At 47.9% G+C, this 19,367-nt stretch overlaps 8 protein-coding genes across 8 annotated transcripts; 5 read left to right on the top strand and 3 right to left on the bottom strand.

The window, feature by feature from the left end:
- Positions 1-106: 106 nt before the first annotated feature.
- LY89DRAFT_701352 (uncharacterized protein) lies at positions 107-531 on the top strand (the record flags this gene model as incomplete). Its single annotated transcript, XM_018217189.1, has 2 exons — positions 107-373; positions 451-531. The coding sequence occupies 2 exons, from the start codon at positions 107-109 to the stop codon at positions 529-531; spliced, it is 348 nt and encodes a 115-aa protein (XP_018063620.1).
- A 116-nt stretch (positions 532-647) lies between these two features.
- On the bottom strand, positions 648-3,048 carry LY89DRAFT_281960 (dihydroxyacetone kinase). Its single transcript, XM_018206463.1, has 6 exons — positions 2,424-3,048; positions 2,174-2,367; positions 1,920-2,121; positions 1,593-1,871; positions 1,410-1,544; positions 648-1,356 (listed from the first exon to the last, which is right to left on the bottom strand). The coding sequence occupies exons 1-6, from the start codon at positions 2,905-2,907 to the stop codon at positions 857-859; spliced, it is 1,794 nt and encodes a 597-aa protein (XP_018063619.1). The 5' UTR covers positions 2,908-3,048; the 3' UTR covers positions 648-856.
- A 632-nt stretch (positions 3,049-3,680) lies between these two features.
- On the top strand, positions 3,681-4,742 carry LY89DRAFT_281988 (uncharacterized protein). Its single transcript, XM_018206464.1, has 2 exons — positions 3,681-3,930; positions 3,980-4,742. The coding sequence occupies exons 1-2, from the start codon at positions 3,851-3,853 to the stop codon at positions 4,650-4,652; spliced, it is 753 nt and encodes a 250-aa protein (XP_018063618.1). The 5' UTR covers positions 3,681-3,850; the 3' UTR covers positions 4,653-4,742.
- Positions 4,743-4,988: 246 nt separating this feature from the next.
- On the bottom strand, positions 4,989-6,783 carry LY89DRAFT_711145 (FAD/NAD(P)-binding domain-containing protein). Its single transcript, XM_018217884.1, has 5 exons — positions 6,169-6,783; positions 5,693-6,118; positions 5,497-5,659; positions 5,107-5,445; positions 4,989-5,045 (listed from the first exon to the last, which is right to left on the bottom strand). The coding sequence occupies exons 1-5, from the start codon at positions 6,471-6,473 to the stop codon at positions 4,995-4,997; spliced, it is 1,284 nt and encodes a 427-aa protein (XP_018063617.1). The 5' UTR covers positions 6,474-6,783; the 3' UTR covers positions 4,989-4,994.
- A 923-nt stretch (positions 6,784-7,706) lies between these two features.
- On the top strand, positions 7,707-9,145 carry LY89DRAFT_281924 (uncharacterized protein). Its single transcript, XM_018206462.1, has one exon. It carries the CDS (start codon positions 7,847-7,849, stop codon positions 8,723-8,725), a length of 879 nt encoding a protein of 292 aa, XP_018063616.1. The 5' UTR covers positions 7,707-7,846; the 3' UTR covers positions 8,726-9,145.
- A 61-nt stretch (positions 9,146-9,206) lies between these two features.
- On the top strand, positions 9,207-10,014 carry LY89DRAFT_598388 (alpha/beta-hydrolase; the record flags this gene model as incomplete). The annotated part of the gene is given in 3 exon segments (XM_018210039.1): positions 9,207-9,447; positions 9,463-9,660; positions 9,701-10,014. 3 exon segments carry the CDS (start codon positions 9,207-9,209, stop codon positions 10,012-10,014), a joined length of 753 nt encoding a protein of 250 aa, XP_018063615.1.
- A 4,543-nt stretch (positions 10,015-14,557) lies between these two features.
- Positions 14,558-16,594, top strand: LY89DRAFT_281870 (zf-PARP-domain-containing protein). The gene is made up of 5 exons (XM_018206461.1): positions 14,558-14,665; positions 14,751-14,886; positions 14,934-15,132; positions 15,183-16,321; positions 16,376-16,594. Exons 1-5 carry the CDS (start codon positions 14,650-14,652, stop codon positions 16,428-16,430), a joined length of 1,545 nt encoding a protein of 514 aa, XP_018063614.1. The 5' UTR covers positions 14,558-14,649; the 3' UTR covers positions 16,431-16,594.
- Positions 16,595-16,911: 317 nt separating this feature from the next.
- On the bottom strand, positions 16,912-19,225 carry LY89DRAFT_690314 (uncharacterized protein; the record flags this gene model as incomplete). The annotated part of the gene is made up of 3 exons (XM_018216073.1): positions 18,623-19,225; positions 18,187-18,572; positions 16,912-18,137 (listed from the first exon to the last, which is right to left on the bottom strand). Coding segments are annotated over exons 1-3 (1,798 nt in total), but the record flags the coding sequence as incomplete, so codon positions are not given.
- Positions 19,226-19,367: the final 142 nt, after the last annotated feature.

Here is a 19,367-nt window from a genome sequence, read left to right as displayed (position 1 = left end):
CGTCGCGTGTTCACGTGCAAACATAAACAGCGCTTGGCCTCAGGCATTACCGGACTATTTCATTGAGCATTCCGAGACCATTTTTGAAAAGCAACAATTGTTCAACATGGCGGTCTTCCAGTCGAAGAAGTTCCGTTCAAGTGCAGATGCAAATACTATTGCCTCGAGATATCGTGCGCTGCTAGCCAAACATCCCTTCGCTCTCTTCGGTTTACCTTTCATTGCAACTATGGTAGCTGGGTCATTCTTCCTCACACCAGCAACAGCCATCAGATACGAAAAGCACGACCGCAGAGTCCGAAGATTGAGCAAGGAGGAAGAATTAGGCATCGGGAAGGCAGGACGAAAAGTCGACATGAAGGAGGAATACTACGTGCGTATATTCCCTGCTAAGCTGAGCTTCATGGTGGATGGAATGGTTTATGGACCTCCACGCTGAGACATTCACAGAGGCTCGCAGCCAAAGATCTGGACGACTGGGAACAAAAGCGTGTCAAGAGACTTCCGGGAGAGCACGATGGGGTGATCTAGGTCGAGTTCGCAGAGGGAATGCCAGAGGATGGCAAGGAAATAACTTTCATTTGGGTTCCAGAAACAGATTACAATTCCGCTCAAACATGCCACAGCAGCGAGCACAGTCCGGACTCAGAACGACCATGAAGACCCCAAGATGTCCTCGACTCGTAATGGAGAATATACAGCAGCTGGAGAGCTGGGCGAGGTGAAAGAGCAGGTTCAAAGAGCTGTAGGTCAGCTTCTCACGAGAATGGAAAATGAAGCCCAGACACAATTCGAGAAATTCCTACAGAGCCGACGAATTATATATACAAGCCGCATGTCCTATTACCCGTCTTCTTCATTTTTTTGTACCCAGAGCACCATCATGGATACCCTTCACCATCTCCATTAGCGCCCAAGCACCTGGGTCCGGCAACTTTTGCTCATCTCCACCCGCTCCAACATAGCTTGCTCTCCCAAACTTTGGCTTCAGCTCTCTTGTCCCTTCTGCAGCTGTCTCGGCACTCCTTACTGCCTTTTCCATACTCCTTTCCTTCTCTAAAGTCTCTGAGAATGGAAGCAGGACATCCATTACCGTTCGGTCCCCCACACGAGCACCAGTGTGTTGCTTCAGACTCTCGACTGCTTGAGCTAGTGCGGGAGCGAAGATATTGATGAGATTGTCTGACTTGGTGTTCGACTTGTGATGTCTTAAAGAGACGGCGAATGCGGCAAGTAGAATGCCAAATATGGCCCCCAAAGTCCCACCCATATCATCTACAGCATTCGTTACCGTATGGAGCAAGCTCAGGACTGATCCAGATTTGGCACCTCCGTTATCAAGAATCTGTAAGATAGCTGACAAGGCAGGTTAGCACGTTCTCACATGAATGAACATCCAGATTACTCACCCTCGCTAACGCCTTTCACTGCTTCACCACAATCTCCGTCACCCATCACCATATCCCACTTAGTCAGATTTGGCTCGGCTGCAATAGCTCTTTCACAAGCTAGTCTTACTGCCGAATCTAGCAACTTTGGATCAACTGCGGAAGGTTAGCCTTTCTTGAACTATCAATTGACTCAGTCCTTGCCTTGAATATCCTCATTGGATTTTATTTCAACCTCTTTCTCCAGATCTATCGCAGGGGTGTCTTTACGAGCAATTTTGGTTGAAGTATTTGAAAGTACGTTTGGCCATGATGGCGCTTTCGTTTCGGCTCCAAGGAGTTGCATTAACTCCTCCACTGAGGTCTTGCTCTCCTTTGCTGCAAGGGTCAGGTTGCACAGTGTTATTGAGAAGCCAGGTCCATTCAAGGACGTTTCGAAGCATCCAGAATATATCTTGGTGGGCTTTATATCCCGCTTAGTTTCTTTCGAACATCAGCACATTTCAACAGATAAACTGGCAGTCTTCATACCTAACTGATCAAGTGTCTGTTGGGTGAGAGCCCCAAGCTCAAGATTCGAGAGTCCGCCATAATTATTGATCAGCAGAACAATATCGTCGTTTTTATTGAACTTGACGAATCCCCTCTCCGGATCATTCGGGTCGCATATTAACGTCAAAAGCTGTGAGATCAGATCCTCAACCGACGGGAATGGAGATATTTTCTGAGCACCCTGGTTCCGAGTTAACGAAATGCTTTCGTTAAAACTTCACATGCAGACTTACAGGCTCATTGTGGATTCCAGCTCCAATAACACAGACATCATCTCCAATCTCATCATGGTTTTGCCTACCCGGCACATGACAATGATCAAGCGCAGATCCAATGGAAACCAATTGCTCATTCACAGCCTTGCCAATCTCAACGCACCTCTCAAAACTATACTCTTTTGCCGCAGCTGCTCCCAATATCTTCATAGCTACAAACACTCATCAGCACACCCATCACCATTCCATCTCATGAATTGCAACTCACTAATAACATTTCCTGCCAACCCTCTTCTCCCGACTTTCTCACACTTACTCCTCCCAATCGACACATCATCCGTCGCCGGCAGCACAACACACTTCCCCGCAAAGCCCTTCTCCAGCGCCCTCTCGGCCGCAAGACCGAAATGCAATTTATCCCCAGTGTAATTCGTGATCAGAAGAATCGTCCCTTTCTCACTCGGTACAGCTGCAATAGCACTGAGAACTTGTTTCATGCTTGGACTGGCGAATATATCGCCACATGCTACTGCCGATAAAAGTCCATCGCCAACATAACCCGACCAAGCGGGTTCGTGACCACTGCCGCCGCCGGAGATTAAAGAGACTTGAGAGGGACGATGAGAAAGGTTTAGGACCACTCGCTGGGAGCGAATCAGTGCCAGAGAGGGGTTTGCGGAGACGAGGGCTGAGAGAGCCTGGGGGACGAGTGTGTTGACTGCTGTTTCGGGGAAGTAGTGTTTGGACGACATTTTGACAACAATCTGATTTAGGAAAATCGCGGTTCCCGAAGCTCGAGAAAGGTGGGATATGACAAGAACTTCGAGGTTTGGAAGAGAAGATTAACAATCTCACGATACCAAATCGCTCCTTCTCAGTGTCGCGTGTCTGGCACTTCCTCCCTCTTCAAAATCGTACAAAATTATCTTCGAAAAGGAGATCGACAAGAATCCAGATCACATTTATCAGAGAGGAAATTTAAATGCAAGGTCTGAACACCATATCACATCACGTCCCCGATACTTCATGTCGGTATTACCCCTCCATCCCCCGCATTTGATTTACCCTGTCCAAGCAGCGACCGGGAATCTCGATTAGGACACGCCGAAGATCAATGTGGGGTTCCCTTGGGCTTGGGATACTTGCCTTGACATGCATGCATATGAGATATCGCATTTTGGGCTGCGTGAGGTCTTCAGGCTGAAAAGTGCAGGACAGCATATGGAATATGGGGAAAAGGGGAAGGGCTGGTTTTGTCATCAGATAAGATCGGGGTGAATTCCGAGAATTGAATTTTGCCTTCTGCCCGTTGTGTGAAGGGAGTTCGGGGTTAGGATAAGTAAGGATTTATGAGATGGTGAGTGTCGAACTTGTATTTGTCAACTAATGTCTATTCTTTACCATACCTCCTTCCCATCCTGCATAACATATTCCATTAAAATCGCATGATAGTCGTCTTGCATGACAGGCTCAATTTCACTTTCGGCCATAGTGTAGTCAACTTTATTCCCCATATTTCGCCACGGCAGTATCACAGACGAAGTAAATACTAGGAAATGCGTCCATCCACCCTACAGCCTACTACACTGTTTATATACCACTTATATAATGGACGATCACATTCTTCTCCTTAAATTCGCATGCTTTTAGCTCGAGTCCGTTGCACATTCATTTCCTTGGCCCGTTTTGCGAGCTATGGCAGCAGTAAAGCCATTCAGCATACCCGGCTTTAACAAGGCTCTCAAGGTCCAGGACTTGGAGGAAAGCTGTAATATGTAAGGAGCAGCATCTAGAATTAGTCGAATCATAAACTAATTTGCACAGTTACAACATGCTCCCGACCGATTCACAACAACCGGAAATTCTCGAGTCACACATACACAATCTTGCTGCACTCTTCGTTCAGAACCGCGCTGAAAAAATCCTCGGCATCCATTTAGCTCATGGCCACTTCGCTGCCCCCAAGCACACCGCCATGCTAGGTGTCAACTACGAAGAGCCTTACTGCCGCTGGGCCCGACCGACGGCGATTCAAACTATAGATCTTAGCAACGTACATGGGCATATATTTGTTCTCACCGATCATGGCTTCCACCCATACGAATATCAATCAGGCCCTGCACCCGATTTATCTGAACTTGACAGCGCGTTTCTCCCGAATCTTGCCGATTATCTGAACAAGAATGACTTGTCGATGCTTGTTGGACTTCAGGTCGTCGACCAAAATCCCGCAAACATGTTGGAGCTCATTCTCCCTCAAGGAACTGTCATGCTGGATAGCTCGGTTCTAAATGGTTGTGTCCCCACTAGGCAGACTGGCTGGAAGTTCGAAAGTGAGGATAGCAAGCCACGCGTATGTCAAGCAAATGAGACACATGGCCAGCACGCTAACGGTCATGACATTTATAACAAAGGTGACCCTCATCCAAAGCTAGAAACTTTTGAAGATGTCAGGATTGCACTTGTGGAAGCTGGACTTCTCGATCAGATAGCTTAGCGTACTTATTGCATTGACAATTGAGAGGAAGTGGACTAGTTGGGTCAATAGTTGAATGAGATTGTATTGATTATATGGATGATTTACGCAGATAAGACCACACTTCAAGTGAGTCAGAGAAATAGCTAAAGAGCAACAGCAAACTGATCATAGCTTTATATGTTCATGTGATGGAGATTTAAAACGTCTAAGCTATAAAGTTTTTTTTTTGGCACTCAGGAAAAGACGTTACCGAAACGACACTTGTTCTAGGGGGAACCTTTTTAACAGGACTACCTATTGTATAGAGGATATTGTACGCATTATTGTTACACAATGCCTTCATTCATCCTATTGGCTCTGCTAAAGACGAGTGTCATGACTTGATGCAAAGCTATCCAGATACACGTTCATCTGTTATAAGTCAGCGATCATGATTGTTGAGCTTTAAAATGTCCAATCTCAGACAACTCACCTCTTTTACGGCATCATATCCAAACAGTCCCGGCATAGTCGCCTCATCATTCCACTTCCCCTCCATACCTCCTGTTATCCCAGCCTCCTTGTCCTTTTCAAGTTTCTTCCGCATTTTGGCTTTGCTAGTTGCATCTCCCTTCTCTTGTTCGGGACCATCAGGGAGATGCCAGACAACTGCATTAACATGTTTACTTCTTGATATATCTTCACACCTCGGTTTTCGGACTGTCTCAAATGCTTTGAGGAGATGGAGAAGATCGTCATTGGAGCGGGCACGAGAGACAGCTTCTGCGAGTGCGGCTGCGTCTTCAATAGAGACTGCAGCTCCTTGTGCCATCTAGATGGGTATCAGTCAAAATGTTTGAGTGAGATGGGAGTCACAACTTACATATGGCAGCATTCCGTGTGCTGCATCCCCTATGATGACTACCTTCCCACTTTCACTCACCCAAGTATTGAGAGGTGGAATGTATGCTAGCTTCCACTTCAAGCAGTGGTCAACATGGGTTAGGACCTTCTGCAATACCTTGTCCCATTTTTCATGGATCTTTCTCATCTCCCCAACATCTCAAGGTTCATTCCACTTCCCAATACTTGCTTTCCCAGGATGCGACATGACGAGATTATACAATGTTGCGTTCTTGATCGGGTACGCCATGACATGCCCTCCAGGTCCAGTCCATAGATTTCCGTTTGGGTCACTCATGAGAGTCGCAAGGGCCGGGTCGCTGTTCATAACATCTGCTGGTATGGTGGCTCGGTATGCACAATTTGGTGAATCTTCTGGCCCTGGGTCATTATTCCCGAGTATCGATTTTCTAATCTTCGACCGAATGCCGTCTGCCCCCACTATCAAGTCGGCTTCCAATTGTCGGCCATCTCTGAGAAAGATTGCAGGTCCATGCTCATCTACACTCTCGACATGGCATCCTAAAGAGAAATGGACCCCAGCTTCCTTCGCTGCATCATAGAGGATTTTCTGGTAATCAGCTCGATGGATGAGCCAATATCTGGAAGATATTAGCAATTATCTCAGACGTGGTGAGTTCGTGAATCTCGCGGATAACCATAAGTATCGCTCATGAAAGGATTGACTTCTTGAAGTCTTAGAATCTCGCCAGTAGCATATCTCCTCATCTGCATCCTTCCAGGCCATACGACCTTCTCGGCGAACTTGTCTTCTAGCCCCCATGATATCAAGATTCTCGAGCTGTTAGGCGGGATTTGGATACCAGCCCCAACTTCGGTCAACTCGGATGTAGACTCAAGAACATTCACATCATGACCTTTTCTCCGCAGAGCAATGGCGGCCCCAAGTCCTGCAAGTCCAGCCCCGCACACCACGATGTTAAGCTTCTTGCCCATGACTGACTACTTCAAAAAAGACGAAGATTGGATGTACCAGCTTCATTATGTACCAAAAAACTTCGGACAAGTGCAATGACATTTAAATATAGTTCTTAAGTAATGACTAGCGGAGATGGTGGATGCATTGACGATGAACTTACGAAGTTAGGGTGGGTGATCTTCCACGCCGTTTCTCCCCTCGCTCTCCCTTCGAGATCACACTCGTTGCTCGACACAGAAATCACTCAGCCATTCGGGAACGATTTCTGACTAGCCATTCCTTGGTGTCTTACGATTTAAAGTTCAAAGCGCATACAGTACGTAGACAAACGTCTCTTCGGAAAGACGCTTTCGGCACCTATCAGAGAGCTAGATCAAGGCTACCGGAACTTTCCTTGAAAGTTACATAGAGTAGGCTAATAACGCTCGCCTCGGATACTACGATGATTCGTATTTTTTGACTTCCGTTAAGAAGCGGATCCGACAGTGTCTCGAGGTGTTGTCGAAAACATGGGAGCTCGCGATACTGTGCCACTCGGCAGCAATTAATTGCACGAGAGAAACAATCTTCCCAGCGGCTTCAAGAAGTATTATGTCATACAATTATACAAATATCAGAGACATCTGAGAGGCGTAGCAATGAATTTGGAATGCGAGAGGAGATATCGGTCAAGAACCGAAACGAGTCTAGCTCCAAATCTTGGCCCAAGCTTATGCTTGTGGACTTGGTTTCACACTCTAACATATGCCTACTTGCTCGAAAACAATCAACAACATCACAGTCAGCAAGATAGCGTGTCTGACTTCTTTACCCCCGGAGATACTCCAAATGATCTTTCAAGCCCTACAAGCTATAGCCTTGGGGCCTAATTATACCCTCACCGAGCCACACGTCGACGAAGTTGACGGTAATCGAGAGACATGGATATACAAAAATCGTGACAACAGTTCAAGGACCAAAAATCTTCAGGGACTAACGCGGGCTCCTTGGAAACTGTCAAATCCAGGGCCATTATACCTTGCATCGACCTGCCATTTACTCAACAGCATCTATCGATCTCGAGCTATTGCTGGAAACCTAGCGCTCGAAATTCCTGCGGGTTCCGAATAACAAACAAACTTGCAGGTGGCATTCTGCGTATCACACATTCTGGTGGAAAGAGGAGAGGAGAGGAAACTTGTTGAGACACCCCAAAAGATCTAGAAGCGGCTACAATGGAAAACCAATCACACGTTTCTGGCTCGATACAAAGTTCAACTCTGCATACAAACACACGATAACATATACACAAGAAGAAGGATCTTTTAGTATATGGACGGAGATATTGAGTGATGTCCATAAGGTTTTTGAGAACGAATTACAGGTCGTCATTTGTACTTCGGGCAAAAGTATGGATCACTTCAGAGACCATGCGCCAAAGGAGGTTCGTGCTTTGGAGGTATGGGACAAAAGCTTGAACCTTGCAGAAGAAAGCCGGCGCCGTCTATGGGTAAACACAGCTCAGGGTGCTGAGGTATGCTCGGTCCGTGAAATGGCTTCCCGTACTCGACCTTCAACTCCCCGCACCGAAGGAGACGCACCTTATGGTGTCCTTCCTGCAGCAAAAGAGTCTTCTGTCGCTACACCACTTGCCGTCCATTTGTACTGTGGATTTGAGGGAAGGTTTGCTGATACAATTCTGGGGGAAGTTCTATCGGTTTTCGCACGTCCGCGATTAGAATCACTGCACTTTTCATCAGAGCCAAACAACTTGAAGCGGAGACCTCTTACAAGGCTTGAATTATACAAGGCCCAGTTCAGTAGCAATCCTTGGCGACATCTTCTTCCTTCGGTTAGCCCTGCAAATGAGACACTCAAACGAGTCTCTCTAGATTGCTCATTGTTCTGGTCCGAATTCGCCTATGTTCTGCCTCACTTACATGCACTGGAGAGACTGAATTGTGGATTGACATGCCTCCGTTTCGAACCTGAACCATGTCCAGTTCCCATCGAGTGGGAAACAAGAGAGCAAGCACATAAGCATATATTAGACGCTTGTCTGAACAACCGGGTTGAAAAGACCCAGGACAAGAAATGGATCCAAATTACCAAGGATGGTATCGTCTTGCCGAACATCGAGCCGCACGAACAGCGAGTGCTAAACGAAGCCGACTCGATGTTCTACCAGTTCCCGTGGGAGGAGAAAGTGAGCATCCAATTTCATGAAGGGCTTCTACAGAGATCCCGGGAGCGATCGCTGATAAATACACTCTCCTGCAACGACAAGTAGATTTTTGACAGAGGCTCATGTTCAGGAAATAGATGATGGTCACTATTGCCTCTTGCTCCAGTTGTTTTCCGAGGGTTTTGCGAGACCGAACCGACTTCGATAATCGTCGCGCCAAATGATTTCTAAGCAATCTCAAAAACGATATCCTTGCGGGTCTGTCCCTCAATCTCTTAGCATTTGAACGCCAATCAGACCTTCTATATAGAGTGCAATTCGTGTGTTTCATTGGCTGTAGGTACCGGAGTAGCTCCTGTAAGCAGTAAGCAGTAAGCAGCGGAAAGTGGGATGTTAGATCTTGACTTGGAAGAACGAGTAAACCAATGAGAACATAACCAAGAGCTTGGAGATTAGATTCTTCTTTGGAACATATAGGTAGGCCTTTCTCTTTTGGCATCTTTCAAGCTATCTATCATTCTCTCTCTTTGTTTGACCTGATCCTCAAGCGACTTTGATTCATATTCTCGTACTCGCTCTTTCAATAATGTCTACTAAACCTACGATCGTTCTGGTTCCTGGAGCGTGGCATAGCCCGGAATGTTTTCAATATATCGTACCAAAGCTTGAGGCATTATCTTATCCTGTTGCTTGCATCAACCTCGCCACTGTTGGTGAACAGAACCCTGCAGCAACTCACCTGGACGATGTCGCAGCCATACATGAAGTCATCATCCCACTAATGAATGAAGGCAAGGAAGTCATGCTCATCCCGCATTCCTACGGAGGTATTCCGGGCTGAGCCGCTGTCCAAGGTCAGACTGTGGCTGAGCGAAGTGCTCGAGGCGAAAAAGGAGGCATCACATCAATTTTCTTCTTGGCATCATTTGCGTTAAAACAACGATATGACTTGCTCCGAGACCTTCGGCAAGGAATCGGTGAACTGGATGGATGTTGCAGTCAGTCTCCCCACAATCATTCCCGATTTCGTTCTAACCCATGTTCAGATCCCGTACGGACTTTTGAACGACAACGCCAAAGCTGTACTTTACAACGATCTTTCACCAGAGCAAGCGACTTACTGGTTATCTAAATGTAGACCTCATACATTGGCGTCGTTTGGCAAACCAGTCGAGTTCGTGCCTCCGGATCTCAAAATTCCCAGCATGTACTTGATTTGCGAAAAGGATGGAGCGATGGATTTGGATCTTCAGGAAAGTCTAATCGCTGCGACGCCGGGGATGAAGACTATGAGATTCAGTGGAGGGCATTCTCCGTTCCTGAGCCATCCTGACTTCACCGTGGAGGCTATTGTCAAGGCTGCTAAAGAACTTGGGTCTGACAGGACGGATTGATGCAATTTTTCTGAGGGTAGAAAAGTAGAAAATCATCAATACCCACAATTTTTAGTTCGCACCAAACTCATGTGTAACCATCGTTGATAGGTTCCCCTATTCTCAATACTGCGGTAAAGACCCAGAGTTATGGTCATCCCACTAGTTCCCGCTTCAAAGTACGGCAAGATCGTGAGTAGCGTGGGTAGCTTCAAAATTGTTACACAACCACACAAATCAGTCTAGATTTGAATCGTGCTAGTCGAAACTGAAATGAGCTTAACGGATGCATTCAGTCCAAATTGCAAAGTTGCTTATATCAAGCACTTTAGGCCTACGATTTCTCCCACATACACTTCTACAATCTCAAAAATCTCAATCTCACAGCTCAGCTTTCAAACACCGCTACAGATTCGATTTCCCTGAACGTCAAGAACAAGAAAACAACAGAAACCAAAGTCCTTCTCGGAGGCACCCAATTCAAAATGCATCTCCTTAACAAAGTAGTTGCCAGCCTGGCCGTCCGTAAGTGATTCATTCCTCTGAACAAATCCTATAACTCGAAACTCCCAATTCTTCCACAACAACATCCAGAAAGGCATGCTAACGAATCTCACAGAAGCGACGGCCTCGCCAATGGTTGAGCCACTCATCAAGCCCTCGGCTCTTCCATATTCAACCCCAAAGTCCACCGTAAAATCTGGCACAAAACCCGCCCAAGCCTCAGAAGGCCTAGCTCAAGGTGAAAGTCGCGGCGATGCTCATTTCAAGAGTGGTAAGGCCCAGCTCCAAGAAGCTAGCATGAAAGCCGTCGAAGACATCGCCCAGCCTGTCAATATCCAAGCTCGTGATCTTCACGGGGCTATTGACAAGACAGATAACTCTGTCCATAACTCCCCTAACCTCCAAAAAAGATGGAGAATCCAGGAGTACCCACCTGTTGATCCTTCTAACCCTGCACCACCAACTGGACGAATTCCCAGGCCAGTTCCACTGGACACCACCTATTGGGACTACCACGTCTTGGACTCCGGCAGAGGTAAAGTATTTGACTCTCACGTCGACAAGTTCGACGCCGCGCACAATCAATGGTATAGTCCCGGCATAGATGTCTTCGATGCCGAGCATGGATCTTGGTACGATCCCATGTACGAGAAGTGGAGTCCACAGGCAGGTAGATATCTTGACTACATGACTTGGGTTAAGACAGAGAATCCGCCTCCGGGACAAATATCCGGCAACGTCAGCCCGCATGGTGGAACCACCGACGCATGGGACCCTCCTGATCTTGGGGAGATGTACTACGGTGAAGGCGGTTCTGGTTCATCTCTTTCTGGTGGGGAGACCATTGGAGAGGGCTCTACGGAATCGGAATCTCCTGTCTACCATCCAGAATCTGGACCTTCACAGCCCCCTCACTCATGTCCTGATTGTGTCGATCATGATCCTAATAACAAGGGAAAAGGGCCAGAGCGGCCGACTCACCAAGAAGAGCCATCATCGGACTCCTTCCATACTTGTGAAGACTGTGACGAGGTTCCAAGTATAAGTGATGCGTTGAGCAAGTTCAACGATGTGATCGCCGAAATGGCGAAGAAGTCACAACAAGTTCCCCTTGAACTAGAAGACGTACAGCAACTCTTCGCTCTTGAAGAAAACGTCATTTACGCTTCCCTCAAAGATGTCGCAAAGTACAAAATGATCACTACTGAAGCAGCTTTCGCAATGTCAAGTCTAGCTACCTTGGATGTCAGCAAAGATGGCCTCGACGATCCAATCATGGACCGCATGATGTGGAGAGCCCAAGGCACCGACCAGCTTGGAGATTGGCAAGGCCTAGGAACAGGCGACGAGGGAAACTTCTTGAACAACGATGGACAGAGAATCCAGGTTCAAGACTTCAAGAGAAATCTTCCAGATATGCAGCAGCTAGCATCGGCTGAGCTTGCAACATATGCGGTGGCGAGTAAGTTGATTGACCCGGAAATGGTCACAGGGCAAACTGTTGCGTCGCAGCAGCTCATGAACCTTGCCGCGCAACCAGAGGTGTTTAGCAATCTGGGAGTATTCTCTACTGAGGCCGGCGTCAACAATAATATCCCTGGAATTGCAGAGGATAAACTACAAGCATTGGCGAACCTCGTCAGTGAGGGTGTATCCAAAACTGATTGGTACAAGGTAAGCTTTCCCATTCTTTGCCTTCCTCGAGACCATGATATTGTGGGCGACCTATGCTGACTTCGAATAGGATACCGGAGATGTACTCTCAGAAGTCATGGCCCACACTCGTGTAGCTGTCCTCCAAGGTCCCCACAACTACCACAAGATGATCTCCATGCCCAAAATTCCCACCACAGAAGACCTAATCCAACAGACCAAAACAATCAACGACTTAAACAACTCAAACCGAGCATCCATTGAACATACCGTTGACGAGATCTCAACCTTGTCGACCACAAACCTCAGAGATCCTGCCAGCAAAGTCAGAATTGCAGGTGGGGCCGTAGTTGGTTTGACTGCATTTTCAGCAGCCTTAGGAGGTGCAATTTTTGGTGGCATTTTTGCTCGCCGACACAAGCGATTCAGCCCGAAGACACAGAAGCTTGAGGATTGTAATGGGCCTTGCAAGCCGATTTCAAATCATCAATTTAAGGCAGTGGAGCAGCACCAACAGAACCCCGTGCCTGCAGTCACTACTACTGCGAGCACAACGGCCACCTCGACGTCTGTCATGACTTCGGTCGTTACTTCGCAAGTGTCTACGGAGACCACACAGAGTCATACCAAGCCACCAAGTCATATCTTGAGCTGGTCAATGCGGGTGTCGCCGGTGCCTACCTCGAAAAGCAGTACTTCTCACACTCAAAGTCCAGCTACAAGCAAGACATCAGTTCCGACTTCTTCTGAAACAGGAAGTAAAACAAAGACACCAAGTTCAGCAGTAAGTAGTACATTGACATCTCATCATGCATCATCGACAATTGGTGCTTCCACTCAGAAGCCAGAATCAAGCCCAACATCGGAGGCTACTCATAGACAACAAAGTCCAACAGCAATCCCTACATTTTCAACTGCTCCTGCTTCTACTAAGAAGCCTCAAAGTCCGACGGCAGCTGGTAAAATGCCTGTTGCTGTTCCTACTGTCCCTGTGGGCTCAATTGGATCTGGTCATCATGGCGGTCAAAGTCCGCCCAAGAACCAGACATTTGCAAATGGAACGGACAGTGCAAGCAAGCCGCTCCACCCAGCTACTCAGGTAAGCAGCGGCAATGTCCCAGTCTCCCAACCAACAGCGGTGATTCCTGGGTGGCAGCCTTCGCACCCAGACAGGAAGCCAGTGTATGTCCCAGATGCAACTGGGACATTGTCTGCCAACAGGACCAGCTCTGCTGTCCAGGCCTCGACTTTCCCAACTTGGTTCCCGGTCATTGTCCCATCACAAAATAGGACATCTGCTGGCAATAAGACTGCTCCTTCTTCTGCTGTTCCAACACATGGACAGCCCATTGTCCCACAAGGCAATGGAACATTTCGGGGCTGGAATAGTACTACCACGTACAATCTTTCCGCCCATCTTCCTCCTTCCGCATTTGCCAGTGGAATCCCAGCATCACTGTTTCGGCGACGCCAATCGCCCTTCCCACGCCAGACAATGCAGGAAGGATATGGAATGCGACAAACTTGAACAGCACAACCGCTGCAAATGTCCCAAGCGCTACAAGGACATTGAATTTCTCCCTTCTTCCAACTGGATTTTCGACTGTGACAAAGTCATCGCCTACGTCGATGCCAATGTCAACGAATGTTGCCGCTCCTGCTGTTCCAACTCACATCCCGAGCTGGAACTCAACTCATAATAGTTGGAACATGACTGGAACCAAGTCGGCAACCAGGGGAAAGAAGGTGCGAATGGCATAAGTGATGATGGGGGATGGGGAAAGGCGGAGGGAAGAAGTTTTGATAATTGGATAGATTGAAATCGTTGCTCGTCTTTGTTGTAGTATAGTTTTTGTTTTGTGCCGCAGAATATGAATTTGATTCAAAGTATAATATCGACGAAGTGACGTGAATATAGCTTTCTCGCCTTACCAGCTTCTAGCATGTTGAATTGATATCGTGATCTGTTTGAGCTTGTTGTATTTTGATACTTGCCGCTCGCAGGGCATGCATGACAAGGGCAGCGTAGGTTTGAAAGTCATTGCGTAAATGCAAGAAAATCAGAAACATAGATACTGCAACTTGCACGCATATAAAGCTGCGCTCAATGTCCTAGACACCGTGATATAAGATCAATGAATGGTGGTGGTCGATGCTTGATGCGAGGTGAAGTTGAAGGGAAGGCAAACCTTAGCGCGTTTCGCTTGAGCTCGATGATCTTCCAGCCATCACCTTTTCTTTCAACAACGCAACTAACTTCACCTCACAATCTGTCCCATCGAGTTCATTCTGTCTCGGTGGATTCAAATTTTTAGTCTCATAATCGCGCTTTGTTCCTCTTTACTGAGATAAGAGCGCGTACTTTCGATTCGGATTTTCGGAGCTCGTTACGCAGTGGTGCATCATCTGTTCACACCACCTAATTTCAGACGACGCTCATAAAGTGTTTGCATACAGATCGTTCAGTTATTCCAAGACAGCGATCTTCAGCGATTCAAAATGTCTTACAGAGTTGGTAAGCTTCAGCCTCTTCTTCATGCGTCTGCTGCGGCAACAATTTCCAACACGTGATCCATGATACTGATTCAGATATCTCATAGAAATGTCGGTTTCTGGCCGCGCCGGTTGTCAAGCCACCGAATGCAAGAAAGCTGGCACCAAGATTCCCAAGAATGAGTTACGCCACGGTGTCTGGGTTGACTACGGTGACAATGCTAGTTGGAGATGGCGACATTGGTAAGCTCTTCCTCGACGGCCATGGTAATGGAACTAAGAAAGTATAGGGGCTGCGTCACTGGGAAGATGCTCGAGAACATGCGTGACAAGCTCGAGGTTCCGGGTAAGCCTGGTACATATGATTGGGATGCCTTAGACGGCTACGATGGAGATGAGAAGGGCAGTCTCCAAAATTATCCTCACATGCAGGAGAAGGTTCGTCGTGTCATCACTCAGGGCTTCATCGACCCTGAAGATTGGAACGGCGTAAGTCCCATTCAAGACGCATCATATAATCCACTAACAGTTCTTGATAGGACCCAGAGATGAACAAGCTTGGCGAAACTGGTCTACACACCAAAGATACCAAGAAAAAGGTTCGACAGGAAGAGAAAGCCCACAAGCAGTTAAATGAGTCGCTTGCGACTATCAGAGCTGAGATTGAGACTACAAAGCAAGCTGGTGGATCGACTACGGAGCTTGAAAACCAACTTGCTGCCATCCAGGAGCAGTTAGATGAACAATCCGAAGCCCCTACCCCAGCAAAGAAGAAGCCAGCTCCCAAGAAGCGAGGTCGTGTCGCAGCCGACGATGAAGATGAGGAAGCCGAGGCCGCTACCCCAGCCAAGAAGAAGCGGGCTAGCAAAGCTAAGAAGGAAGTTGACGAGGATGGCGAAGAAGTCAAGCCCGCCACAAAGAAACGTGCATCCAAGGCAAAGAAGGAGGCCGAGGAAGACGATGAGGATGTGAAGCCTGCTTCCAAGAAGTCACGCGCCAAGAAGGCTGTCAAGAAAGAGGAAGATGAGGAGATGGACGAAGACGACGAGGAAGTGAAGCCTCCTCCCAAGAAGTCACGCGCCAAGAAAGCTGTCAAGAAAGAGGAAGATGATGAGATGGAAGACGCCGAAGAATCTAAGCCCGCCCCTGCAAAGAAATCTCGTGCTAAGAAAGTAGTAGCCAAGAAGGGAGAGGACGAGGAAATGGACGACGCCGAAGAATCCAAGCCTGTACCAGCCAAGAAACCCCGCGGCAAGAAGGCAGCAGCGGCCAAGAAGGAAGAGGAGGACGAGGACATCAAGCAAGAAGAAGACACCTCCGCCCCAGCTGCCCCCGCACCCAAGAAGCGCGCCGCCCGTGGCAAGAAAGCCGTAAAAGACGAGCCAGCCGACGAAGAAGCCACCATCAAACCAGCTCCAAAGAAAGGCGGTCGCAAGAAGGCCGTCAAGGATGAACCAGTCGAAGACACGACCATGACTGGCGCCGAATCTTCCACTGCCGGTATCACCGCCGACTCGACTGCCAACACTACACTCCCGAAGTCTGAAGTCAAGGGCGAAATATCTGACGAGGAGCGAGAGGAGGAGAAACTCGTTGTCGAATCTCAACCTACCGAAGAACAAGCCGTTGAAGAAGAAGAGGAGGTAATGATGAAGAAACCCGCTAAAAGCAAGAAAGCGTAAGTCAATTCCTACCTCTCAACCACGCGGAGTTTTGACTAATGAATGAATAGCGCCGGTGCTAAGGGTTCTCGCGGTTCTCGCAGCCGTACGAGTTCTAAGGCTTAAGCTGCACTCTTGAGAGTTGGATGTACCAATAGCGGGCGATTTGTACCGAGGAGACTACTGGTAGCGCTGGAGTTTTGGGTTATGGTATTGCTTTACGTTTGTTTTCCTGCTCTGGGATATGTGGAGCGTCATTTGCGAAGGATTTCTTTCTCAATGTTGGGGAGAAAGGGGCTATGGGAGGAAACAGTTGTTCTGGCTTGCCTTTCTTGATTGATGTTGCTGGCTATGAGGAAAAGAGGTTTAGCCAGAAAGTATACTTGCTATGTCTATTCGCTCATAATGAACACAAGCATTCCTCAAAGTGATTTCAATACCCTATTCATGCCTACTACCTCTCAACATCCCGAACCACCTCCCCAAAACTCTTAACCACCATCCCCTCCCCATCATCCCACCCCTCACCCTCCCAAGCCACCCAACTATAAGCCGAACTCCCCCTCTTCCCCGACTTCTCCATCTTCTTCCCACCAAGCTTCACCAACCCCTCTCCAGACAAATCAAACTCGCTCCGCACTCCCTGCCCATCATCATCTTCTCTCTCGTTCCCATCACGGATGATGTCCCATGCTACATCGAGCGAGATACCCGACTTGCCAAAATATATAGATCCTCGGTTTGCTTCTCTGGCGCGGACGGAGATCGAGAGTTGTTTTTGGGTGTTTGGATTCGTTAGGAGGGAGGGTTGGGCAGTTTGGACCCAGTCTTTTTCTTCTTTTTGTTTCGTGGTTCCGTTTGCGGGAGGTGAGTGGACGTTTGAGACGGGTATTAGTGAAGGGATGAGGGTCGAGGCTAGAGCGCAGGCTGTTGCTTGGAAGATGTAGTCGCGTAGGGCTTCGAAGGATGAGTAGGGTGTATATGGTGGACATGTGAGATGTAGCGGATCATCTGGGTTGGCGAGCGAGACGTGGAAAAGGCTGTTTGTTGGGTTGAGGTACGTGTTGAGTGTAATATTTATTGTTGTGTTTGCGGTGATACTGAGTGTGACTTTGGCCTCAAGCTGGCTAATCAACGACATGATTGTCTTTTCTGCATTGGTGAGGATACTTGGTGGTTTCCCAACATTTGGTATCAAAGTATAGCTCGAAGGTGGAGTTATTGAAGCATCTTTCAGAACCGAGCAAAGAGGCCCCAATAAGGAGTGCAGGGCAGTGATGCTTTCTTGGTAAGCAAGACGAGTCAACACGCCTCGAAGAAGAAGAATGGGAGGCGGGGGTTCTTTTTGTGGGGAGATAGGCTTGCGAGGTTGAGTTCTGCGGCGATAATTTTGCCGGTGAGAGTAGCTAAGCAGGAGATTGAGGGCCAGGTAGAGGCCTTCCGCAATGGACTTGTCAGTGTCATTCGTAGAAGTAATTCGAGATTCGTTCAGAGATACGAGGTCTAGAACGATAGTCTTTGTTTTGGAGAGTTGGTAGATCAATGTATCATCCTTGGCTTGGATAGGGGCGAGACTACGAGCTTCACGATTGAGCTCTTGCCAGAGTTCTTCAGCGAATACTGTATTGCGGGCTTGCAGGATGAGGCTCTCGATCGGGGCGTCTTCTGGGACAGCCTTGGGAATAGTGGATATGCCAGTGTATTCTCCGTCGACCTGTATCCGAACCCTCAAAGTTTTGGGCTCGGTTTCTGCTATTCCTTGGTCTAATGAAATTGAGCCGTCTGCGTTTCGCCGAAGAACAGCTAGACTTCGATTCTTGAAGGCTGGCGAGGCTATATAGTATTAGTATAATTCCAAAAGCCAAAATATAGCGTTGTCTACCTTCTGAAAATCCATATCTAACTCCCAAAGTGTGCTTCTCATTCGGCAGCCTGCAAACAGCCCAGCCATTGTCACTAACTGCTAGAACCTGCTCCCAGTACTTCGTCTCATGTTCAATCTCCTTCTCAAGTCGGGTAGCAGATGCTAGAATCGAATCGACAGCATTATCAAGACTCTGTGCCTTCCAACCTTTCGCAATCTGCTTATTGTCTGCCTTTTGTGCTTCCGTAAGCTTTGTAGCTGCCAACTTATCTGCACCTAATGTTTTCGGTGGGATCATCTCTTGGAGGTAAGGTGACATTGTGTACATAGCTTGGATCGGGGCATCTTTCGTGAGGAGGAGGGATATGAAGTCCAGAGCGAAGAGAGAGGATTGATGTGCTTGTCTGCGAAACTTGTTAGCAACTAGATAGCCCTTTAATTTACAAAGACTTACTCAATCTCTTTCAGAAGCTCTTCTCGAGCTGCCATGAGCGCCTTCAACTTATCTGGCTCATCCTCTTCGTCGGAGCTTGAGCTATCTTCCTCATCTTGTCCATTAAGTTCTTCATCTGCGATCTCCTGGCGTAGACTCTCCTCTGTGATATTCAAGAATCCCCCACGCTCGATGTTAATACGCTGGATGAGGGTGGGAAGCGCATTTGAATCGTTGGCGATTGAGGGCCATGATCTCAAGGACACAGGAATGTCGTTCAGAGTGGAGTCCATCATATGGTTTTTCTAATTGACCGGAGGACTGTGTAGTCCTGGTGTTTGCGGCGAGGTTGTCGCAAGATCTCGGTGAAATATGTCAAGTCGGGCCTCTTGTTCACAGAATGTCGCGCGATATCCATTCACCGTTTGATGTTGCGTGAGGAGCGTAGTGATAGAAGTCGAACCTCCACCGAGCTTCAAATGCTCCTTGCCTTCGACGACTTCCAACTCCTTCTTCCTCCTCAGTTCTATTCCCAGCTACCGTATCTCTCAATTGCTCGGTCGTCGCAACTTTCCGCAGCCTTCGATTCCCCGTCGTAGATATTTCGTCATGGGCCGCAGATAGTGTCCGAGATGCCACCGCAAGTGTTGGGAGACGGTCAGGTACAGCTCCACTTCCGTTGTCCCCACATTATTGTAAGAGCTGAGGCCACCGGGAATGGCCCACTTAAGCGAGACGCGGTAACGCGTAAAAATTCTACACCCCA

The sequence above is a fragment of the Mollisia scopiformis genome, assembly GCF_001500285.1.
Source record: "Mollisia scopiformis unplaced genomic scaffold LY89scaffold_29, whole genome shotgun sequence".
In the NCBI taxonomy this organism is placed as follows: domain Eukaryota; kingdom Fungi; phylum Ascomycota; class Leotiomycetes; order Helotiales; family Mollisiaceae; genus Mollisia; species Mollisia scopiformis.
The sequence above is the reverse complement of the archived record's forward strand: the minus strand, read 5'-3'. Positions and strand labels throughout refer to the sequence as shown.